Genomic DNA, 26628 nt, shown 5'->3' with positions numbered 1-26628 from the left:
AAAACATTCATATTACAAAGTGAGCTACCCAGAATGTGTGCTTGCCTGTGTTTGATTGGCCAACACAAAGCATTACCACATGACATCGCTTGGCTTTGCAGCAAAAGTTGATCTAGGACTACATTTTTGCCGGGCGACCTTATGATTTTTTGCTAGAGCCCTGCTGCGTCAACACAGTGGCCTCATTGAAATTAATGACGGGGTAGCATTTTTGTCATGCAGTGTTAATGTCTGTCTGAACATGGCACACCAGCGTGCACTTTACTGTATCTTCATGAAATCTTAGTATTTATTTCCAAAAATAAACTTGTTATCAAGGGGAACACCTGGACAATTGTTTATGAACTTAAAGCAAAGGATACGGCTTGCCATTTAGTATGTAAGGTAAACTATGAGTCTGATAAAGGGTGTAATCAATCAAATGGCTGCATGAGACAGCAACATCAAAACCAACCTGAAATGGACACATAAAATCTGATTAAGGGTCACCAATCTGCAACAGATTAGTAGTTGAACCAAAGTTTCTGCATTCTGGGTTTCAAGAAAAGGTCCACAAGCTGAGTCATTCAATTTTGTATGTGTGTGTGTGTCAGGACAAAGTTTTCTCTTTCATACCACATTCTCTCTTTTTCTCTCTCTCTCTCTGCTCACATAAGTGTTGTAATTTGGATGCTCTGTAATTTCACCATGGTGGAAATGGCGGTCTTCCAAATGGACACACACACTCAGTCATACACACATGCACACACACTGGATCATTGCTACAGTGCGCTTGGATGCTTCTACAAAGGCTGGTCCATTTAATTACATTTATAAACACAGTTTAAAGCCCCTACTGTGTTATTAGAACAGACTTTACGAGATACATTACTGTGTGTGTGTGTGTGTGAGACTGTGTTTGTATGTGTGACAAAGGAAAAGAAAAGGAAACTTTGTCACATGGCAACTATAATGGGTGGTTGGATGGACACACACACACACACACACACACACACACACACACACACACACACACACACACACACACACACACACACACAAACACACGAATAGGTTACTAGTGAGAGAGTTGCAGATAGCACAGTCTGTAGCCCAGCAGGGGTTCCAAATACAGACAGAAGGTATTGATGTATCACACACACACACACACACACACACACACACACACACACACACATAGGAACACCCACTATTGATATTTTTGCTCATCAGCCTAGAGTGTATGGCTGTTCAGCAGGACCACACAGATATACACATTCTCGTGCACATCCATGCACACACAGCACGTAATCAGACAGGCTCAATAATCCGTTGTTGTTTTCGGTAATTCAAATGCATTCATAGTTCTTTCTTCCATAAAAATTCCAGATGATTATTGTCAGGCCTGGAGGCTTCTATTTACAAAAGTTGTTTGGAGATATTGTAAGTTAAACTAATATGGGTTTTACCAGTGACAGTATTTTTGATTTTCACCTTGATATTCAATAGCCATATATATGACAACTTTAAAATCAATTAAACTACTTCCCTTTAAAGATGAAAAATAGTTTTTTGAGTTTCTAGAGTTTCAGTCTTTACTTCACAGAACAGGTCAAGATGTTTTCAGATACATTCAGGCCTTTCAGTTTCCAACATGCATGCTAGTATCCTGGTCAAGAGTTTTTAATAACCTGTATATTTGTTTAAGAATTGCTTGGTTGTAGAAACCTAGATAAGCCCTAATACCACTTTTGACCAAAACATGCTAGCTAGAATACTCCGATAGATACTCTGCACAGGAGCGTCTTTGAGATCATTTAGATCATAAATTGACTCTTATCTTTCGTTAAGATGAGTGATAAGATGAAGTCAAATCTGACAGAGAGTGGTAAATGGAGCCATGTCCAAGAAGCCAGTTAAACAGGATATTCCAAAAACCAGATTAACCAGATAAACAAGATATGAGCATGCATGACAGTGGCAAAGAGTTGCTTAGATGTTGAGAAGTCAAACAAATGCTTGACAGATGCAAATAATCATAAACCTGTATCATTATAATCATACAAACAGGGAGATGGAAAAACAGGTTCCTCTATGTTCCATGTAAACATCAAATCCCAAATATGATCAAAACAAGACTCAGGGATACTAACACAAATGTAAACATACACAGTGATTATTTCTAGGTGAATACAGTAGCCCTCAAATTGCATCTACTCTAATTTAATTACATCTTACAGCCCACAGTTGTGGTAGTTTAAGGTTTTTCATTTCCTGTTTTATTTTGTAGTGTGTTCCTTCCCTTGTGTGTCATGTAGTTTTACTTCCTGTCTTTGTTTTCCCTCCAGTTTTGATTGTTGGCCCTTCCTTGATTGTTTGCACCTGTGTCTCATTGTTTCACCTCCCATAGGATATTTAGTCCATGTCTCTGTCTTTGTTCAGTGTTGGGTCATCGTTGTTACACATGGTGTTGTGCCTGTCTTGAGTTTTGTTCCTGTCTAGTGAGTGTTCCTGACCTTTGTGTGTGTCGCCGTTTGGTGCATGTTTTTGTTGTACCTGGTTCCAGTGCCCAGTTCCCCGGCAGTTTTACCATGAGTTCTGTTTTTGGATTCTTTGTCTCCCTTCGACCTTGGCTGGATCCTGGATTTTGTAACTTGCCTGCTCCCTATTTGAACTGTTTTGCCACCTTGGACTCACTTCCCTGTTTCCACTACTACCAGCCGGTACCTATCTGCCTTTTGCCTGTTTGATGCACTGTTTGCCTACCGGTCTGTCTGCCTGTACCTGCCTGTAAACCATCAACCCCAATAAACACTGTAGCCATCTGGCTACTTCACCTCATACCACTTCCTGGTCATCTGCACCCACATACCACTACACAGCACATACGACAACAGTGTACCTTAAGGGTTCAGTAACAAACTAGATTGTACAAAGTATCTGAGACTGTCTAAAGGCAAAAGTGATTATACTTGTTTCGAATGGCCACACTCAAATTCAGGGTGAAAAGCCTGCTGTCATAACCTTTCTGCATCACACTGCCAGTGGTGGGTAGAGTACTGAAAATCTTTACTCAAGTAAAATTACTCATTTTTATAAAAAAAAAAAAAAAGGGGGCAAACGATAATGCTCAAGTAAAAATGACCATTTGACAAACCTACTCAAAGCAAAAGTATAAAATTACTTGGTCAAACTACTCAAAGTACAAGTTACTTTGTTTGATATTGTTTAGTGTGTGCGAGCCAGAGATCTTCACAAGTCATTTTATACAAGTAATTTTATGCAAGTCAAGTCTTGGGTCAAGAGAAAGTCTTAAGTCTCTTTTTGGAATAATAAGTGTTACATACTCTATGTATCAGGTTAGAAAGCCACTGTGCAACATGGTTATTTCTAGGGAATGCACTTTGCTTTGCATGTTGATGATCTCTAATTTAGCTATTTCTGTTTTTAATACAGTTTTACTTTTTTTTTTTCATGAAGGTATTGATAAGATCACTTTAAAATATACTTGCTAGATGCCTAACCTAGTATTGTTGCCTGTGTATCTGCTGTTATTTTGATTACTGACATGTAGCCAACCAAACCACCTGCATTGATATGAAGGGTGCTGCATATGATTTGCCTTCTCCAATAGCACAGGCACCCAATACAATATGATTATTCCTAAAGCATCTATGAACATAATCTTTACAATGTGAAGAAGCCTATATATAAAGGGAGGCCTGTGTCGCGCGTAAAGTCCAACAGGACTGTTTTACCCACCCATATTTGCTTCTCAAAAATTGTTTCCTGAATAAATATCAACTGGTAGCCTACTGACTGAAAGCCAAGATCAGTTTCACCGGCGACATTCTATTTAATTCACTGTCGGGCATCGCTATAAGACAAAATGCAATCAATGCGAATTAGAGAAAAGAAATAATTTCCATTAAAAGAAAGCTATGCTTTGCACAACGCGTGGATTATGTTAATATACCAATATCAGTCCATCATGATGATCGTGATCATCTGACTGATGTTTATACATTTTATAGCCTACATATTTTCTGCTTAGAATAAATAGGCTTTTAATATGCCATTAATGGTAAGTGAAAGTATTTCTGTCAGTGAAAGGATGATGCAGGCTGCTTTCCAACACGGCCACCTGTGGCATAGTGTGCGGTTACTGGATTTTAATTGCATTAGTAGAACAACCAAACCGTAAATTGAAAAGGTATTAGCCTGATTTTTTTCAATTTTTGCATTTGCCCAGCTCATTAATATCTGGCACAAGTGCATGTCTTGTGCATAGCTCATTTCGGTTAATGTAGCAAAATGCATAGTAGATAACAGACTAGTTGTAATGAATGTATAATGGTATTTTTTTAGATTATTTTTTAGGGCTTTTTGCCTTTATTTGATAGGAACAGCTGAGAGACAGGAAATGTGGGAGAGAGAGAGTGGGGATAACAGCAAAGGACATAGGGTGCGCGCTCTACCAGGTGAGCTATCAGGGCGCACAAAGGTATAAATGGCAAATGTAGTGAAGTTAAAAGTAGCTTACTGGCCCAAAAAATACTTGAATAAAAAGTAAAAGTACAGTTTTAAAAAGAAACCACCCCTGCACACTGCCTTCCTGATTTCTCTCCAAGAAAGAGACAGAAGAACTGTCTTTTGAGTGTCTTTGTAGTCTTGAATCAATGAATCATACAATTGCGGATATTGGCGCAAACTTTCTCTCCTTGAAAGCATTCTTGGTGTTACATTTGGCTTTACACACTAAAAGTGATGAAGTACTTGTGTAAACAATGAAAGCTTAAAAGATAAGTTAAATCCCTCTCTACTTTCACACCTCTGTATACCTGGCCAATCACTGGATAACATAGACTTGCTTGTTGGATTGCCTGCCTCAGAACGTTACAAAACTTGTCAAAAGCAGCTCCCCATGACTTTGCTGTTGAAAAGCGGTCTTCATACACCATTATACTCATTAGAAAATGACTTTGTTTGAAGCATGCTGAGATCTTCATCTTCTCACTGTTCCCTCATAATGCCATCTAATAACATCGCCAAGAATGGTTTCTTGAACACCTAGATGAGGTCAAAGGCCAGCAGATATAAACACCACTGAACATTTATGGGATGCAGAAATGAAGCGTCTTCATTTGTCAAAGAAGGAGAGCCTTCTCAAGGGAAGGTCGACAAATAGTTCAGAATGCAGTGTGACTGCAGGACAAGGAATACTGATCGCTTCGCCTTATTCACATATTGTAAGGTAGTTTCTGTAGTTAGTTCACCCCCTTTTATGATTACATAACCATTCTTAGCATCATGACTGGCATACTTGTAACTGCAGTGTTTGAGGAAGTTGCTTTGATCTAGCCGGCGACTTGTAGCCAGTAATAGAGACTGATTTCCTTCCAAGCAGAGCACCGCCTTTTTGAGCAATTGCTGTCATGTTATTATTTGACTGCATCACTCCCTTTGGTGAGCGGACAGGACACCAGCTGCCACTGTTTGCATTCCAATTGTTCGCTGTCCAGTTAGCAAGAAAGCTTGTGCATATAGGGGGAAAATAATTGGGAGAGAGGAGGATAGTGCAGATCCCTTCTTTCTGGACCTCACTGGAAGTTGTTGTAGAATTTATTCCAGTACATTGGTATGACAGTTTATGATGCCAAAATAGCAATTACAGGAATTTTGACAATTTAATAGGATGCCACCCAAGTATGCAACAATGTTCTTATTTTTATCGGTAGCCCAGATTTCATAACAGCCTTGTTTTTTAACTTGGCCACCATGTGTTTTTGAGTTTAACCAACAAGGTTTTTAAATGGTTTCATATATATGCCCAAAGTCATTAAATTCCCCCAGCTCAAACAAGAACATGCAGTTCTGAAATTAAAACATGAAAAGACCCATACTTTGGGTAACAAGATTTTCACATGACAATAACATGGTTAAGTTCTTTTGGGCAGTATAACTGACTGCAGAAAGCCACAACTGTTGCACTTAAGTGAGTGATGATGGAGGGAGGATGGAGGGAGGCAGGGAGGAAGGCTGGGTTATGACAGTAGGGTCGATAATGTCCATGTCCTGCAGAAACCATTCGAAAATCATTTTCACTGGTATGGCTTACTCCCAGAATCATGAAAGAGATTTTATTTGAGTAGGGCAGTGTATCATTTACAGTATAAATGTATAATGGGAGTTATGAGATATGAGTATGAGCTCTGATCAGCAAGCAGTTATATGTGTCAGTGAAAATACATATGGATTATAAAAGAGGAAGAGGGAAGTGAGGGGGAAACAGACATGAACAGAACTCATTATCACACAATGATTACATTCATATTATTTCACCCATTTTCCCATTGTAATTACTGTCAAGTATGATCATGAGATTATTGCCCATATGACATTCTGTGAACTTCTGGTATTTTTCCTTATTTTAAAGAAATATTACAACCACTTCAGTGGGATTTCATTCTGTTTGACCAGGTATATAAAGAAAAAACATTGCATTTGCCCTTTAACTACCTTAACTGTTTCGTGTTTCACAGTAAAATTAATACTGATAGTTCAAATATGGTTATGATATTGTAGTGCTTATGACTTATTATTGTCCAATTCCTGTTAAATTGTCTTATTTTAAAGGACTATTACAACAATTTGAGTGGATCTTCTTTTTTGACCAAGCATGATAGGAATAAAGTCATTGCATTTGTTCTTTTGCTACCTTAAAACTGTTTTCTAGTGAAATGTCCTGGTACCCCTTTAAGGTAAAGCAGGAGGTGATCAGGGGTGAGCGGTGATGCCCAGATGTAAATATAAGCAGCAGATCCTGAAAGCCTGAGGCTCAGATAGAAATCCCAAATTGTATTAAGGGACATTGTCCCTCACTCCCAGTATGCGTACCTAATCCTGTTTCAGCGATGTTCCATTACCTCAATTACTATCATCTCACCCAGAGGTGGACCCAGCCAAGGACACCACCGGAGAGCCAACGATGGGTGGAAAGTGAGGGGGAGAGGATGGAGGAGTCAGGGAGTGAGGGCTGTAAAGGAGACAGTCCTATATAGTACGAAGAAAGTAGGATGGAAGAGAAGAGATAGGACATAGAGGGAGGGTAGAGAGATAAAAATAAGGAAGTTAAAGAGAGACATTATCACAAGGGATAGACAATAAAAGGGCAACAAATTGAGAATGTAGAGATTGATAAAATGTATATTAGGCCAGTAAGATAGTAGTAGATCTGTCCTAGCTGGTAGCCAAGACCTGGCATCCATTTTTATTTCTCAGCTGGTCAGAAAGGGATGTAATGGTGGCAGTCCAGCTAATTTACAGGACAGAATGACTGGCTGAAAAACAGACTGTTATGGAGGCTGACGTTCTGAGGTAGATTCATTAAAGAGAATTTCTATAATGTAAATGTGTTGCTGGCCTTATGTGCTACCGTCTTAGATTTACAGTTCCATATAGTACCACAAACAAGCCTGATATACCCCAAAACAGACAGTGGATGCAGCAACTTGGATGCAGAAAATATAATTTCTGTCACCCTAGAAGAACTCTTTTAGACTATGTGAAGAAGAGGGTATCTTTGTCAGTGAACTGTTAAAGCAAAAAAGTGACTTTTGAGGTGTATCGTTTTACATTGTTGTGCTATTATGACCTGCAGGACAATGTTTGATGCATCAAGGCACTGGCATTTTCACAATATGTTTCATTGTGACATGAACTCTGTAAACTTTATTGTAGTTGCTCTTTATATAAAACAACACTGGCTAGCACGACAAGTTTAAGGTGCAACACAGTTGATGAAAGACATTTTGAAATCAAGAATATGTAAAAGAGAAAATCGTTCATTACAGCAAAAAATGAATAAATAAATAAAAAGTTTAAATTTTTTGGTTAAGGCATGATGACACTCATCAAGAAACTTAAGTGTGCATTTGGTCATTGATATGGTTTGATGCATTTAAAAATGTGTTTGACGCTTTCAGTGCATTTTGGCCTGAACACATCCCCTTTTCTGGATGTACAGTGTGTCTCGTCAGTTTGGTGCACTGGCTTTATTTCAGCTCCTTTGATAGCCAGTGCTACACTTCCTTTTGAGAGGGATGGATAGAGCCAGGGGAAGAGGCTGCACACACACTCTCTCTCACTCACTCACACACACACACACACACACACACACACACACACACACACACAGGAGTCGTGAAACATGAGCCAAGCTGCCTCACTGCCTCCCTCTCCCATCTAGCACCACATAAGTGTCCAGGCAATGCCCTTGGCTTAATAGGGTTTAATGCCTGTGCTTGTCACTGTAGCATGGCTGGTATTGAGTGTTAGGACATTTCTGAAACCGTGCGTGTGTTGTTCTCTGGAGTCTCACTAGTGCCTATATGGCTTTAAAATTTACCCCAGGTTAAGAACCGGTTGCTATTATTTACCCCCATCTTCCCTCCCTCCTTTCTCTTCTCTTCCTCTTTCTTCCTTAACATTCCTGCTGTATCCAAACTTAAAAGTTGCAGCAGATATTTGTCACTTCTATCTAAACTTAAACCAGATGGATTACTCCTCTCTCATCTCTTTCTTTCCCTTTCTCGGACTCTATCTGTCTTCATCTCCCGTTCTCCATTCTGCTTTCTCACTTCATTTTTCTACCTCCCAGTGGTGGAGAGTTTGCCTAATGAAGTGGCTGATGGGAGTATATTACAGAGAGACAGAGTGGAGCAGTCGCCTACTCTAAAATCCATTAACCTTACAGTTTCAATCAGTGTGCAGACAAGTCTGAGCTACGAGTCAAAAAGGAGCTTATTAGCTGTAAGAGTTACACTATTGTGCCTTGCACTTGTTTTGCTCAATATTTTGCCCACATCTTTGTCTGAAAACACAAATCCTTCTTTTACTCTGTATTATCATTGTGATGTGAACATTTTACATTGTACAAACCTCACAAGCCTAATTTTCATCAATTGACAGTATTCAATTCAATTGACGGGTGAAGCAGATTTAGTTGAATCTGGGCCCTGTGCATATGCAGCCTCACCCTTTTAATACATACATTTTCATGCATGTATAAATAACTGAATCACTTCAGGTACTTATACATTTTTAGGACTCAATTTCCAGGAAGTTTTCTTGGAGTGCTTGGAGTCTTAGAATATCCGAATCAGCACAATTACACATTTGGAGACAAACTGTTTTTTCCTTTGCAATTGCAAGAGTGAATCAATGTTTCACAACCATTTTGGCTTATGACCTCTTTAATCAAAATTACTTGTTACCTCCTGCCACTATTTGCACATGTCTACAAGGTGTGACCAGTTCAACCAAAGAATGACTTTTGAATACATTTTAAAAGGCCTGAAATGCCTAAAATTATCCAGTGATTCACAAGACAAAAAACAAAACAAAAACAAAGATTAGAGGTAAGTATAAAACATGAACAGAATTTTGTGTAGCAGAAATATGTTATTTATCTGCTTTCCTATCCTATTAATAATCTTGTGATTCTTCAGATTTACTTTGTAACCCCTTGTAGGGGTCCCAACCCCAGTTTGGGAATTACTGTATTAAACCATGTTCACCTTTCAGAGGAGGAAGGGCTGCTGAGAGGTTTCAATATTATTTTAGAAAATAGTCTGTCAAACTATTTCAGCAAACACCAATAATAATATACTTATTCTGGGCTTCTTACATTGTTAGTTAGTTAATTATTTCCCCCACTGCAATGCCCCTGAGAGGAATCTTTTAGGGTGCTTGCAATACCAACTTCCTTTTTATATTGCGACTCTTAGAGTGACTGCCTCAATTTCCACCATTTTGACTTTGAATAGATTCTGATATAATGTCCTGCACCACTATTGTAAACTCTTGTAAATACATGTGCAACAAAATGTGTACAATGTGTACATATGCACAGCAAAAACATAATTTCTTTTCTCAGGGAAATTATGTTATGCCCTCTACACATTGCCGTGCAACAAATGTTTGCTTGACTTGTTTAGTTTGCAGATGTCAGTCTGTCACCTTAGGGAGAGAAACATGTTTTATGTTCAAAACTACTGATTGGAAATGTGACTGCATTTCAAGAAAAAGAAAGGCAGATCCCACACCACGTATCTGGTCAATGAAGGAAAGGACTGCCCCCATGCTGGATAAATGATGGTTCCCACATGAAATGTAATGTGTACCCAAAAGATAACCCATATCCAGATTCAACCAAAGGGGAAAAAGTGCAGTGTTATTGTCAATACTGTCAGTGTCCAGGATTAGAGTGATTCAACCAGAGGAAAAAAGATGAATAAACGAATAAAGCATCCCTGGTCCTGATAATGCAAATGATATTCACAGGTTACATCCTATGCAGGTGGCCACAATTAGTGGTAATTTGTGCCGATTTTAATGATCCATAATTTAGCTGCCTTTCCAAACTGTTGGTCATGTGGGATAAGTGTGTGTGTACAGAAATAGAGAGATAGGGAGAAAGGGAGGGACGGTCAAAAAGAAGGCGGAAAATGAAAGAATGTTCCCCTACACACTGAAATGCATAGACAGACAGGACTTGAACACATTCACATCTCTAGTTTACAACAACACACTATTCTTTCACACTTCATTATCAATTTAAACTAGTGTGTGTGTATGTTGTGAAGTAAGTCCCATAACGTGAGGAAAATTACGTCTCTTTTAAATAGACACACACACTCACAAGCGCATACACAAATGTTACCTTTGCATGTGTTGAATAATTTTTTTCCACTACAACCTCTTTGACGTTCTCTTTCTGGTTGTTAAAGGTAAATTGCAGTGTGCAGATGTATAAAAGCTTCCATGTAAACCATGACATCCTTTTACTATCACTGCTAAATTGTCATATTGGTTCTGCCAGTAATTAGCAGGTAATACATCCCAATTTGTGTGTATTTTTACAATCCACTTTACCTGTTTACATGTTAATGGGATGTTTTCTAATTTATTGTTCACAACAAACAGCAAAATAGCTTTTTACCAAAAAATCTGAGATAATTAGCATCAATATTATGACCCCTAGAATGACACCTGTTTATTCTGATTGCAATAATATTACAGCATCTTTCATTTCATTATGTATGGCAACTTTTGACATTGTTGGATGTTGATATAATTGTTGTGGTTGTTATTCCATAAATAACAGTATTTCTATCCACACCAAAAACAGTAACTTTTCATTTTCACAAAGATTTAAAATTTTATATTTTTCTACAAACTTGATGCATTAAGATATATTTGGTGATAATTTTTGGTAGTCATTAATGGACAAATGAATACATTTCTGGGTTCTCCTGATATACCTGCTATAGGGTTTACTATGTATGTAAGCATATGCCCATGTATTGTAAATGCTTTTGTTAGTATAGAAAACTGATCAACAAGTGTCTATCAAAATTCCAGAGTGGCCTTCCTTCACAGCAGCATTTTGCCCTTAAATAATTGTTCTCAGCTCTTATGTCCTTTTTGTAGCTCTTTACTCATGTATGGTCACAAGAATGTTGCAAGTCCTTAACTTTCAACCTTGGTTCATTTGCATTGTTGATGGTGATAGTCAAGAGTGTCAGCTAAATGCCCGGAATGTGACATAAATGTCTAAACTTCTTGTTTGATTGTGTGTATATCCATTTGTGTATTCATGTATGAATGTATATCTCTGCTTGTTCACTTCGTCAAATGTACCCACTTTTCACTGAGCTTAATAGTGGAAGACTCTGAATGGCAGCGATGGGGGTTTGTCTGTCATCTAATCTTGTAAACGAGCTGATGGCTGTCCGTTTGGTTCCCTAATGAGATTACACATGCACTGTGGGTCCCACCACAGGTCAGCATTGCTGAGGCTATTCAAAGGCAGTTATTGTTTTAAATGTTCCTCTCAAAGTGACTGCATGCTTCACTGAGGGAAGAAGCTTTGAGGCAGACTGAAGGGGTTGTTTTTCCTCTTCAGTTGGAGCCTAAATGTTTTTACACTCCTACTGTTTTACTTTCCTCAGGCAGCTGGGGTGTTCTATTCTGTCTGCGTGAATTGGGAGTGTGTATGTGCATTCAGTGGTGGGTACAGTACTGAAAATCTTTACCCAAGAAAAAGTACAATTACTCCCATAAAAAATTGCTCAAGGAAAAGTTAAAATGACCATTTGACAAACCTAATCAAGTGAAAGTACTTGGTTAATAAACTATTTTTTAATATGTTTTAGTGTGTGTGGGCCAGAGATCTTCACAAGTCATTTTATGCAAGTCCAAGTCAAGTTTCAAGTCTTTGAGCTAGAGTTCAAGTCAAGACTCACGTCTTTGGTCAAGAGTCAAGAGTCAAGTCTCTTTTTGGAATAATAAGTGTTACATCTGCTGTGCATCAGGTTAGAAAGCCACTGTGCACTGTGGTTATTTCTAGGGAATGCACTTGCACTGATTATGTCTAATTTAGCTATTTCTGTTTAATGCAATTTATTTGACTTAATATTTTTTTATGAAGGTATTGGATCACTTTAAAATATCATACTTGCTAGCTGCCTAACCTAGTATTGTTGCCTGTATCTGTTATTATCTTGATATGGACATGTAGCCAACCAAACCACTTGCTTTGATATGAAAGGCGCTGCATATGATTTGCCTTCTCCAATAGCACAGGCACCCAATACGATTATTCCTAAAGCATCTATGAACATAATCTTTACAATGTAAGAATTATTGTGGCAATAACACGGGAGCAGCCCATTGTTGAATGAAGTAGGGTAAGCCTATGTATAAAGGGAGGCCTCTGAGTCACAGTACATAAGGGAATATGACTGTACATGAATAAACTTGCATACAGTAGATTTTCATTCTTTTATTGCCAAAATAAGAAATCATTTCTGAGATGGTATTTACTGATTGGGTTCTACCTTGAAACAATAAATCATCAGTCATAACCTTTTCTCAGCTATATTAGAAAAACAATTCCTGGTTTGTCAGATATTATATATATTTTTTATGTATTATGATGCTGTTGCTACAGAAATGAGAAAGCAGTAATGTAAAAGTCTAAAGGATTCTTCTCTTTTGCCCCTCCTGCATGTGTGTGTGTGCGTGTTTTTCAGCAGGCCTCTGTTTTGGTAGATCAGTGGGAAGTGGTAGTCCACTGGGATAGCCCTGTTTCTTTGTTCTCCTGCTGACAATGGAGGACTCACATTCAGTCTAAAGGGAGAAATTATGTCCCAGAGCAGTCTGGGAGAAGAACAAATGCATACACACACACTCACATACTACTTCTCACATGCTACTCATGTGGGGCATGACCTCAATAAGATCTACTGTTGTACTTGCAAAGCCCTCAACACCATGTGCCGACCATTTTTAAAAGCTGTAACAGTTAGGCCTAAGGTTTAAATAAAAGATTGGTTCAGCCAAGTTGAACAGAGTTGTCCTTCATGGATTTCATTCTGTACACCGTACTGTTTATGTACAACTGTTGGAATGTTTCGAAATGAATAGCATTGCAGCATTGCAGCATTTGAAAATCCTTGATTTTTCTTTAATGAAAACTGAAATTAAAGTCTTTACAGCTTAACATACTCTAATATTGGCTGATTCATACAGTAATGCCTAACATGCCAAAGTGTGAATGAAATTAAAGGTGTTTAATCGATTTTTCCAGTAAAAATTCCTCCTAACCTTACTCTTTCTTCTTTGTTACAACAGGTAAGGAGGAGCCGACCACCTATACCTGCACTACATGTAAGCAGTCGTACGGCAGTGCCTGGTTCTTGCTGCAGCATGCTCAGAACACCCACGGCTTCCGTATCTACCTGGAAAGTGAACATGGCAGCCCTCTCACCCCACGCATGGGTGGGCCTTCCTCCCTGGGTGGTGGTGCAGACTGCCCTTCTCAGCCTCCTCTTCACGGCCTCCATCTGCCTCCTGATGCAAGCCCCTTCAACCTCCTCCGCATTCCTGGCTCAGGCTCAGGTGGAAGGGACAGCATCGGAGCAGGGGGTGGAGTTGGTACTGGTGGCACTGCTGGTGGGGGCCATCATCAGCGTTTCCCTCCCACGCCACCCCTTTTCAGCCCCCCTCCAAGGAACCACCTGGACCCCCACCACCTGAGCCCAGAGGAGCTGGTGCTGGCAGCCCACCACCCGAGTGCCTTTGACAGGGTGCTGCGCCTCAATCCTCCTCTGCCCCTGGACCCCCCTCCGACAATGGACTTCTCACGGCGGCTACGAGAGCTGGCGGGCAACACCTCAGGGTCCACTCCCCCACTATCCCCCAGCCGGCCCAGCCCCATGCAACGCTTGCTCCAGCCATTCCAGACAGGAGGAGGAAGTGGAAGCACAGGAGGTGCAGGAGGCAGTAAACCTCCATATCTTGCCACCCCACCCCCCCTTCCAGGCTCCATGCAGTCACCTGTGGGTTCTCAGACTACTCCTCCTACCCCTCTCCCTTCAGCAGGGGCAACACCCTCCTCCACCACCACCCCCTTAAAATCAAAGTGTTGTGAGTTTTGTGGCAAGGCCTTCAAGTTTCAGAGTAATCTAATAGTGCATCGGCGCAGCCACACAGGAGAGAAGCCGTACAAATGTCACCTGTGTGATCATGCTTGTACACAGGCTAGCAAACTGAAACGTCACATGAAGACACACATGCACAAATCCTCCTCTCCAAACACAGGCAAGTCAGAAGACGGGCTCTCAACAGCCTCCTCTCCAGAGCCTGGCACCAGCGAGCACATTGGCAGTGCAAGCAATGCCCTTAAGTCAGTGGTGGCCAAGCTGAAAAGTGAGAATGACCGCATGCTACGTGAGAATGGGGAGGAGGAGGAGGAAGAAGAGGAGGAAGAAGAAGAGGAAGAAGAGGAGGAAGAAGAGGAGGAGGAGGAGGAAGAGGAGGGAGAGGAGGAAGAAGAGCAGAATGGAGAGAGGTCATCCAGAAGAAACAACAACAGTTATCACTTTGGTTTGAACCTTGAAGCAGCACGTCAGCATGAAAACAACGGTGGTATAGGAAGCCGACTGGGAGGAGTCGCTGATGAGGGGTCCATCCCTCGCTCACTGCCTGAAGTGATGCAGGGGATGGGTCTGGCCGCTAGCATGCAGCACTTCAGCGAAGCCCTCAACGCACACAAACGGAATGCCATGGCCCAGGAGAACCACCTTCACCACCACCTCAACCGAGACCATCACCGCAATCGTGAGATGTGTGACGGGGACTCTGTGTTGGAAACGGATCGTGGGGAGGAGGGCTCTGTCTCGACAGTTAATGGGCGGGGAGCATCCCCGAACGAATCTGCGTCTGTTGGCCTCTCTAAGAAACTGCTTCTGGGTAGCCCCAGTCCACTCAGTCCATTCTCCAAACGCATCAAGCTGGAAAAGGAGTTTGATTTGCCCACTCCCACAATCCCTAACACAGAAAATGTCTACTCCCAGTGGCTGGCAGGCTATGCCGCCTCTCGACAACTCAAGGACCCTTTTCTGAACTTTGGGGATTCCAGACAATCGCCCTTTGCCTCTTCGTCCGAGCATTCTTCAGAGAATGGCAGTCTGCGTTTCTCAACCCCTCCGGGCGAACTAGATGGCGGAATGTCAGGCCGCAGTGGCACAGGTAGTGGGGGCAGCACACCACACCTCGGGGGTCCTGGGCGACCTAGCTCCAAGGACGGCCGCAGGAGTGATACTTGTGAGTATTGTGGCAAGGTGTTCAAGAACTGCAGTAACCTGACAGTGCACCGGCGCAGCCACACAGGAGAGAGACCATACAAGTGTGAGCTGTGCAATTATGCTTGTGCCCAGAGCTCCAAACTTACTCGCCACATGAAGACCCACGGTCAGGTGGGCAAAGACGTGTACAAGTGTGAAATTTGTCAGATGCCCTTCAGTGTCTACAGTACCTTGGAGAAACACATGAAAAAATGGCACAGTGACCGTCCTTTGAGTACCGAAATAAAGTCAGAGTAGAAGGCCGAACTATGGGACCTTTTCCCCGCAGCTATGTCCGCCATTAGTCTCCTGTTTATTCCGAGCCCCTTGTAGATTTGCCCCAACCCTAACACTCCACTTTCGCCAGTCTGGTGGAAGCTTAAGACCATGTGCTCTGCACCAGCACACCCCGTTTCCATTACCCATTGAATGCATGATCTGTATCGGGGCAATACTCTTGCATTGACGCAAATCTTCGAGCCTTTCTCTTGTGCAATAATTTACATGTTGTGTACTATTTTTTTTTTAGTTTTCCTTTTCCATTTTAAGAATTAGTCAGCATGCATAGTATGTTTTTGCTAATCAAAAAAAGAAAAGAATTTGTCCCTGGTTGGTTAGTTGTTGAGTAAATGTGTTGCTGTTTTTATCTTGTTCTGTTTTTTCTTTTTATTCTTCAAAAAGAGAAAAGACAAGAAAGATACATCCATGCTGCATACATTCTGTAACACATATCATGTACAGTTTTGTTTTGTAACATGGAAAGTGAACAGTCTTTGATTTGACCCTCTTCTTACAACCCTGGAAATGCACTTATCCGGATCTTTCTAAAAGATGCCATGTTCACACAGGGTTAAAAAAAAAATCATGCATTGGCTTGATAACTAAACTGAAAGTAACAACAGCCTAAAAATTTCTTTCAAAACGACAAGGGTGTGCTAAGAATTCAATTTGTACTATCATTTGGTAGAATAAGAAAGAGTGCCTTTGATATCTCAAGACTGCATTGGCCATAATCTTATCTGGTATAAGTTTGGGGTCACATTAGATAAAGCTAGAAGGTTTAAGCCACCCAGGAAAGGTCCTTGCATCAAGCACCTGGCTGCTCAAATGGACTGTGACAACTCATGATGATCAGAGAGTTCTTGTTAATCATCATTTAGCTACCTATTACATGTTCAATAGGCTATCTTTAATATGTGGATTTCATGGCAAGCATGGTACAAGCAGTATTGTGTATATCTGAATTATTTGTAGTTTTGTTTCTGGTAAGGAGGTACTTTTGAGATAATGGTAATCTGTAATGTACAATCCTGAACTTCATACATAGGGATACAGCGCATGGCTGAGAAGTGTCATGTATCTGCGTTAGCACAAACCTACAACGCTGCTTCAATATGTCAGTGTGTGGAACAATGCATAAAGTAATATATGAGCTCCAAGTGAGGCTAACTTTATTTTAAAGCATTGAAATAACTACAAGCTAGACAGACAGAAACCTACACAGAACTGGAAGCTACGTACGTATTTACGGGGATCAGAGGTGATCTCTTTCACATTTTTACATTTCTAGTACCAAAACAGGGTCATTAACTATGAGTTGTAGAATAAAAGAAAGAAAGAATTGCAAAAAAATATCTGTACTCCAGGGCTCTTGAAAAGAGTGAAATGCGATAATTTTAATCAGTATGCGTAGGCTAATGCAGGGCACATTTTTTTGTTTGCTGTTGCTTTTTAACCCAAAAGGAGAGTTTTTTTCCTTGTTGAGTTTCATTCAAGCTGTTCATAGTATAGCACTTGTCACTCTGCCGGAGGGTAGATACCAACATCTCACTTGCATTTTCCCACACTGATGCAATGTTGGTACATGGGTTGAGTCTAAAAGCTAGATTGTCATTTATAGGTGATGAAGTGCACTGTTTCAATTTTCCCAGTTTACAAGTTTACGCTGAAGGGGAAAACGTTGAAATGCTGTCAGATGACGAGGGTCCCATTGTTAAAAGCAGTAAAAGATGAGACACATAATCTGTCACAAGCAACTCCAGCCTCATGAACTTTGACCTTTGTACCCTTGCCGTTTCACCTTTGACCATTTGTCAGTTTGTTACCCCTAGAAACCCCAGTGCTTAGTCTGGGCTGAAAATTCACCCTGTCGGCAAGGTCTGTAAATTAAATGGTTTGACGTGAGTTGAATAAGTAACCAGTGCTCCTACATGGTCGCAAAATGGATGCAGCTCTCAATGGCCACAGCAGTGCCAAACATCCACATTTTTTAAGGAGCTCTATTGTGACTTTATTGTCATCTACACTTGAATAATCTATAGACCTTGCTGGCTAGACAACAGGCACTCAAATCTTGTTACTTACACTGCAAGAATCTGTTTTTGTATAAATCTTCCTTTAATTATAGATATGAAAATAAACGTTTTTGCAAATAACACTCCACTATCTTTAAGGGGAAACTGTATTTAAGTTTTGTTGTCGTTTCTCTTTTACTCAGCGTCTTGGTGGTGTTCAAGACTCCGATCACAGTATATATGAAATGATAAAAAAAAGGCGAAAAAACAAACAAAAAAATTCTGTGATGGTTTTGTATTTTATTTTGCCTTGGTTCTTCACAGCTCTTCAGGTTGAAATACAATTTGCATTGGGGAAAGGATTAAGATTATATATGAATATATAATAAAGAACTTAAAATATAGGAAAATGCACACTCATGTCGATTCCTATGCTTAAACACATTTATGGTCTACTTTTTCTGTATTTCTAGAATTGTATTTGAATTCAATGTTCACTTAGAGTAGGCACTATAGTATTTATATTGAGGCTCGTATTTTTAACTGTTGCTTGTTCTCTCTAAAGGTATTTACCATACCTTTTTTTGGTAGTGGAAAAAAAATCCCAAGCTGCCACGGTATATTTTTTTAATTTGGCAGGATAATATAGTGCAAATTATTTGTATGTTTAAAGAAATAAAAGGAAAAACCCCATAAAAAAGCAGCTAAAGTATGTGGCATTGGGAGGCGTCGCGGGCCATCAGATGGCCGTCGCTCTGTTTCCGGTCCACAGAGGTGGTTGTACATATCTTCTTTAGTTTTTGGTTCGGACCTCCTTCCCCCCTGCTGCCATTCTTGTATGCAGTAATGCAAGCTGACGTCGGCCTGTTCTGTTGTGTGCTTCTGTCTCTCTCACCCCTCCCACCTGACTACATTCCAACATCAAGAAGAGAGGAAAAAAATCATATGCAGTACATGGATTACGAAAAAAAGCGTCAAAATAAATACATTTAAAAAGAAATTAAATGTTTTGCAGTTTTTTTTCATTGCCAAATACTAAATGGTGCTTTATATTTAGATTGGGTATACTTTCATATGCAAAGCATATTTAAAAATGACCCGAGGGACGTGGAGAAGCCTGCTTGAGTTGAGACTTTTTTGTAAATGGCAATGCGGAATATTTTGTTATCAGCCTTTTCTATTCCTCTTCTGAGAGCTGTTTGTTGTAACTTGAACTTGAACTTTATCTTTTACTATGGGAGTTACTATTTATTATTACCTATATGCTCTGTTCAAAACAGAGACATGGAATGGATCATTATTTTTGGTTTCCTTTCCTTTTCTTTTATCTTTTTGGTTATAATATAATTTTGATTTTTTTTTCTTTTGTAATGGTGGCCAATGGTCATTGAACAAACCTAGCTCTTAAATTTTTGTTGTACTTGTTTGGGGTCTCTGTTCAGTTGTATTGGGAAAACCACTGTCTGTGTTTTCTGGCAGATGTCTGCATAATCCTGTTCACACACCCATTTTGTCCCTTTATCGAAAAACAATTAATAAAAAAAATGAAAGTATAATGGCACTTGTCGCTTATCTCCAGTGTGTGTCAAGTTATCTCAAGTGTGTGTGCATGAGTATGTGTGTGAAAAAATTACCCCCAACTCTCGAGCCCATTGGTATCGTTTTTCTGCAACTGCACAGCTGTCACCTTCTTATGATTATCATTACCTTTTTTTCTTACGTTTTTTATGAAAATGTTTATTTCTCATATATCACTTCAAATGGAAGTGCTTTTACAAGTCAGCGCGTACAGACATTTAGTTTAGTGTGTATATGTGTGTGTGTTTTAGGTGTCAGTGGTGACCTGCGCAGGGCGTTTTCTTAATTGAGGCCCTATTGAGGCGTTGATTGCACCCAATGAACTCAGCTTTCCGCCCCCAACCTCACCCTAGCCCTGTACTATATGTACTTGATAACTTTGTGTGTGTGTGTGAGAGCTGTCATTGTCTTGCCTTTGAGAGGGCTGAACAGGTGGATATTCAAGTGCATTAAAACTTCTAAAACAGACACCTGTCTGTAGTGTAATCCTATGTGTTGTGTGTACATGCATCACACCATATTCACATAGTTTGCAGGAACCTCAGAGCATGTATGTGTACTCTGCATGTCATTTCTCAAAGTACAGTACAATATCTGTTGCTAATAATAGCTGTTCCCTATGTGCCTTTCACCCTCAGTCTCATACGCACACACACACACACACACACACACATAACATACAGTATATGCTCCTCCTCTCACAGAATGTACTTAAGTAAATATCATTATATTGCTCTGTTTGCTCAGTAGTGACAAAGCTTCATAAAGCTGTCAGGATCAATCAGCACTATGTCCTCCAACCACCGCACCCTTCTGTTAAACTCTCTCAAACACACTTAAGTCTCCTCAGAAAGCATCGGTACACCTGCTATAGGGCCAAAATATTAGATTCAATAATGTGAATTTAATTTAGTGTGAGGATGCAATCATTAAAAAAGGGTACGAGGTACCATCATTTAGATAGAGGTTTAAAACACCTGAACACACTGCACCTGAATTTTAGTATTTTGTTCACGTTGAAGATGAAGAGAGCCTATCTGACTCCTTTCCAGCCAAGGCAGATCCAAACTGACACTCCTTCTCACAAAAATTATACTAAATACTACAACATATACAAAATATTATAGGAAACCATTGAAGGAAACATGTGCATGTTATATTTTTCTAAAGTAGAGCTACTAAGCTTTCAAACATATTAAATTACCTTACTAATTTGAATGTAGGCTCACTGTAGCCTATGTATGCGCTGTATTATGTAGAAAAAAATATAATAAAATAGATATCAGATCAGACTCATTGTTAAAGGATCAGGAGCAAAAAAAAGTGATTGGGACATCCCTACTTTTCATTGAACTTGACTTTATAAAAAGAAAGGTTAAACAACCTCTTATGCCACTGGGCCTGTGCCTGATCTGTTTGGTAATCCATTCATGCAGGGACTTGCATAACTGAAAGCAATCACACACAGCAGAAAAAAACATGAATGAGCATAGACACCATATATCTGGAAAATCTTTGTTCTGCATTCACTGGGTATGCATATTATCTGCTCATACAGTATACTCACTACTGCCATTTTTGCAAGTGGCAGTCAAAGGTTAGAATGGTCAGGCTGACAGGTTTCTAGATGTAGAGGGTGGAGTAACACTTTCTTCTGCTAGTGCTGAGGTGCCATTGACCAAGGCAGTGAACCCCAACTGCTGAATAAAGGCTACAAAAGGTCACAAAGAACACGTATAACTCAAATTCAAAGCAATGATTTTTCATTTATGCGACTTAGTCTGCCAAGCTACCTTAATTCCCTGAGAGCCACTGACTTTAATGAGATTCAAAATTGCAAGTGATTCAGGTGTGTTGGACATGGGAGAACTGTAAGACTTTATTTCCTACCTCAGGACCCACAAGTGGCAGCAGTTTCCTCTTTACTCCCTGTTAAACAATGCAACAGCACCGCCTGAGCAAATAAAACAAATCAGCAACATATTTTTTTTTTTTTACTTCCTCTCTCTCTTTCTCTTTCTGTGATACATTCATTGAGTTATAAACATGTGAAGTGTTCAGGCCTTTTCTGCTTTACTAGGGCTCTTCTGTGCTGGTTTATGTGAAAAGCATAATGCATTTGTCACTGTTATAAAATCTATACAACCATGACCTGCAGTCCCCAATAAACTCCCATGCATTTGTCTTTTGCCTGCAAGGTTTTAACAATAAAAGATTCTCCAAAGAGAAAGCATGTTTTCACACCGCCATTGTCACCATATGGCCTTGACACAACACAGTTCCAATGGAATCTCGATAAAGGAAAGGAATGTATGTATGTGCGAGTGTGTGTGTTTTGTCTGTCTTTCTTCCTACTGAGTGTACTTTGGTATCAGCGTACATACTGTGCTATGCCACAGAAGTGCATTTTATCGTGCCCAGCCTCTGTCTGCCACACAGAGAAGTTACTTCTATACATATTGAGCGATTTAATACATGCTGACCACTGTGGTCTATAGGAACTGGCTGCAAAGTAAATGCCTTTTACTGTAATGGACAATCATTGAACATTACTTAGCACATGTAATGGCCACAAGGCCAGTCCAGCATGTAAAAAATTGCAATCAAAGCCAGTAAAGGAACAATGCATGGACACTGACTGCATTTGACCACAACACACTTAATGCCCCCTGTGTAGGAGTTACAGTTTAAGACACTGACTTAAAAAGCGCAGAATGAAACTCTGTGCAATCACAGGAGGTGAAAATAAAGTTTATCTCTGACCTGGTATCAATACATAGTGGTGAGGCTCTATGTTTGTATAATAAGAAGAGCTACAAGGCTAGCCAAAATATGATTGGTCAAAACATGTAAGACTCACACAAAAAAAGAGACAAATAAATCTTCAAACTTCTTGGAACTTGGCAGTGTTCCTTCAGGGATAATTCTTGTTGTCTTGGGTCGTATTTTTTGTACTCTTGGTCACCATTTTTGTTGGTTATGATAACACTCACCACAGTAATAGCTGAGATCTATGAGCATGGCGACATTGCTACAATGAAGTCAGACAGGAAACACAAGCAGCCAGAATCATACAGATTGTAAACAAGCCAACAGTTTGGGCGACTGTGGCTTAGTGGTAGAGCGGGTCGTAAAGTAAAGTAAAAAACGTCCCAAACCCACAATTGTAGCCTATGTAACTTGTTTTGGCGTCATGCTCGAAAATGTGCGGTGGTGAAGTTTTTGGTTTAGAAGCGATTATTATGATGGGATCCACAGTAGAAGTACAGCTAGACTTGGTTAGCTTTGTTGTTTTACAGAAGCCTGCTGGGCGAGCGTGGGTATCAGAAGTGCAATGCATCCTGGTACATGTAGGCCGGTGCAGCTCCGCTGGCAGTGCCGCTGGGGAGAACTCTGCCTTCTCGGTCAATATAACATGTACTGAGGAATTTATTGCTTCAATTGACTACATTTACCATCAACACTGATTAGACATCCACATAAAATGTGCCGAATTTTCCCTTTAACTAAAGAGAAGAAAACTATAGCTGACAACAACGCACAGTTCTTGCTTAATCACAGCTGATTAGTGCGAATGTTTTGTGCGAGTGTGTCTGTGCTAAGCTAAAGTCAGTGAGTCGCTAGACCAGAGGATGCCATTGCTGAACAGAAAGGACTGTTTGTGTGCTTCCTAACGAGAATTTCACCTCCGCTGCCGTCTGGTTTCGTCTTTTGGACCACAAACTGTTTCTCCAGGATGCCGAACTGTGAGTTGGACTGTCTGTGTCTTTGCTCTGCTGAGGATAAGGATTCTGTCGGCTGCACCACACCCGAGGGACGCACAGGCCATTTGTGAGTGTGTGTTTGTGGGCCCACTGTGGTGTTTAGAGTCTAGTTAAGTATTTGATCTGAGTCTGCTATAGGGAAATAGTGGTTAAAGGGGTGATAAATAGGGATTTTGCCAAAGAAATCTGAGGTGATTTAAGTTTTGTGTTATATTTTTAATATTTTGGTACGAATCAATTCAGTTTTACATATTTTTTCAGGTACTTCATTGATTTGCTAATTTTGGTAAAGGTCATTTTGTTTAATATTATTTTGAAAATTACTCTGTCATTTTAAAAGGGTCTAATTTGTGTTTATTTGTTTGTTAATTTGTGTTTCCTTTCAACTAAAAGGGTAAATATTATTTGCACCTTCCAGTAAACTGTTATTCCCTTTTGTTCAAAAGAGTTCTATGGGGTCAGTTATTTAAAATACAGCATAGTCAATGTGAATATATCTACTGCTAAGTTTGACAGTTTCTGTGTTTATTAGTAGGGTATTATATATTTCACCCAAAACAGGTACAGTAAACCTTTGTGGCAGTTACCTTAGGAAACCGAACCCAAACACCCCATCATTCCAGTCTAAAGTTAGTTATAGCAATTTAGGTGTAAGATAGAGTGTTGGGGTGCTACAGATGAATGAGCTTGAAGGCTTATCATTTGCCAAAACACTGCACAGAGGTCTATAATTATGAGGAAGGAATTTAGTGCTCTGAAAAATTATTACGGTATCATTTTATCTTTTGTTGCATTGATCGCTAGGTAAACGTTAGAAATACAGTGCTGGGGGTACCCCAGGGCTGAGTCCTTACTGTAGCGGCCTGCGTTCGATTCCCACCTGCATGTCCCCCCCCAATCAAATAAATGCAAGAAGCCCAAAAATTGGGGGCAGCTTTTTTTTTATCTATTTTGATCCATGGCTGAAAAACTAGATAAGAAAGAGAAGGTTTTAATTCACACGCAGTAGTAAATACACTTTGCAGGAATGTGACAGAAAAGTGCCCGATTCCAATGCTGTTTGTCATAAATGGGCTGACAAACAAAACCAGACCACAGGTGTGAAGAAGCTTACATGTACCTTTATAGCAGGCTAAGCTCTGCTGTTAAAACATTGGCGACAAGGAGTTCACCAAGTCAAGCTATTACTGCAAGCTTTGTTTTGATATGAGTATTGATTTTACTGGAGAATTTTTGTGTTACATAAGCTTGAAAACTGTTTAAATACTGCAGAAAGTTTTTTCTCCTTTAAAAACATTCAGTCTGTGCATGTCACAGTTGGAAGTTGTGAAAGAGATGTCAGGAGGTAAAAGTCAGAGTTCATGTGTTTATTGCTTCATCTTTTATCTGACCTTGCTGATATTATGTCATGGTGTGGACAAAGAATGCACTGCAAAACATATCTGTGTTAAGAAGTTATTTAATCTTGTGTTGAGCCTTAAAATCATTTTCCTACTGCCAGTACTTTGACTTTGTCTTACTGCCATGGCTCAAACCCCTGCTGCATGTTTCCAAAATTGAAAATGATTTGGAAAAGTTGAATTTGTCACTTTATTGAGAAATCTAGAAAATGAATTCAAATCCTCTCTGCAGTTGCTCAGTCACTACTCATACTGATAATATTGTCACAATCACCAGTGCTATTTAAAACAGTATTAAGAGTAGTAGTTATACAACTGCCAACTAACACAAGCACACACATGCTCACGCACAAAGCTAAGCGGAGGCAGAAGAGGTCAAAGTCTATTGATAGACCATCAGTGCTGGAATGCAAGGTGTAGGCAAGGCAAATCAAACAGAGCAATGGCAGTGTGGTGATTTGTGTCCATGTATCAGTTTCTCTTGTCTCCCCTTCCAACTTTGCCATATTCATGTTGTGTGTGACATACCATAAACTGAATATGTTGAGGGTTTTGTAACTGAGAGTTGAGGAAGCAGGGGGAGGGGATGGCTGTCTGGCCATGTGCTGGGTCTTAAGGTCAGAGAGTAGGCTTAGAGGAAGAGAAGAAAGCACCCTCCCTCCTTTTTCTTCTTTTTTCATTCTTTCAGTCTTTCACTCCACCCCAAACTCAAGCTGAAGTTCAAATTCATTGTCAAAGTGAATGTAAATGAATGAAAGAATGGGGGGATGGGGGAGGGTCAGGGAAGGAGCAGGGCAACATGTGTCAAATGTGCATGCTCTGTCTATGTGTGAATGTGGTTGTAGATGGTAGATTGCCATCTTTCATAGTACTTAAAAAGTAATACTAACTGGACAATCTCTAAGATTTTTATGATATGGGGTCATTTAATTTTGAAGCTAACATGCTACAAGGTGCTATACAGGTTTTACATGCATTTCTAAAGCCCATTCAAAGCCAAGATAAAACATCTTACAATATAATCTTTAGACAAATGTCAGAAAATGAAATTAATCCAAGCATCATGTCATTAACTTGACAGTTCTTCCATATATAACCCAACACCCTATATCATTTGTACATTGTGTTTATGACCTCCTGCTCCAATTATAACAATTATCAATGTGCTTATAAACAGTTAATGCTGTCTTATGAGTCCCAATTCAAGGACAGTGTTATCTATTGGTAAAACATGGTAAAACAAAGAGGCCATTAAACCAAGTATAGCCTGAAAACCTGCTTTTTTACACTGTGGCTGAATGATGAAAAAAAAAGTCTCACTTATCATCTATACAAGATGATGTTCTGTGTTATATCATCCTCCCTGACTGTGTTCTAAGCCCCTGACCTCATTGTGCAGTGACGGCAGAAGGCTGTTAGAGCCACACCGTGCTTGGATCCTCCAGGGTCATGAAGGGCATCTCTCTGAACTCTGACCCCAGAAAGAGGCCTCTCGGCCTGGCTGGGCCAATGGAAAATCCCTGGGGCCTGAGCTGGATAAAAGGATGTCCAGGAAAGACATGGATTATCAGTGTGCATGTGTGAGGGTATGTGTGGGTTTGAAGGTGTGTTTGTGTGCGTGCATGTGTGTGTGTGTGTGTGTGCATGTGATGACACATGCCCTGGGTACTCATGCACACACTCTCCAACACACACACACACACACACGCACCAGGTTTATGGAGGTTAATTGCAGCTACACAGATGAGGGAGTTGGGTCACAGTGTGTATGAGAGAGAGCGAGAGATGGGACACTGCATAAACTCAAGATATATTAATGTGTGTGTGGCAAAGAGAGATAGAGACACACACACATGGATAAGGGGACACTGTGTGTTAGGCTGTTATGTCTGGAACCAATGTGTATATTGTTCTGTGACCC

At 40.1% G+C, this 26628-nt stretch overlaps 1 protein-coding gene across 2 annotated transcripts in view; it reads left to right on the top strand.

Annotated features, from left to right (window-relative positions):
* The window catches only part of bcl11aa (BAF chromatin remodeling complex subunit BCL11A a), a 57155-nt gene extending 37634 nt beyond the window's left edge, over positions 1-19521 (top strand). For both annotated transcript variants that reach the window (XM_044215176.1, XM_044215175.1), the window contains exon 3: positions 13678-19521. In XM_044215176.1, the coding sequence (XP_044071111.1) occupies positions 13678-15929 (2252 nt within the window). In that variant the 3' untranslated portion in view covers positions 15930-19521. The remainder of the gene's footprint in view (positions 1-13677) is intronic.
* Positions 19522-26628: the final 7107 nt, after the last annotated feature.

This window comes from Siniperca chuatsi, linkage group LG11 (genome assembly GCF_020085105.1).
Source record: "Siniperca chuatsi isolate FFG_IHB_CAS linkage group LG11, ASM2008510v1, whole genome shotgun sequence".
In the NCBI taxonomy this organism is placed as follows: Eukaryota; Metazoa; Chordata; class Actinopteri; order Centrarchiformes; family Sinipercidae; genus Siniperca; species Siniperca chuatsi.
Note: the sequence above shows the minus strand (reverse complement) of the source record. Positions and strands in the feature narration are given on the sequence as shown.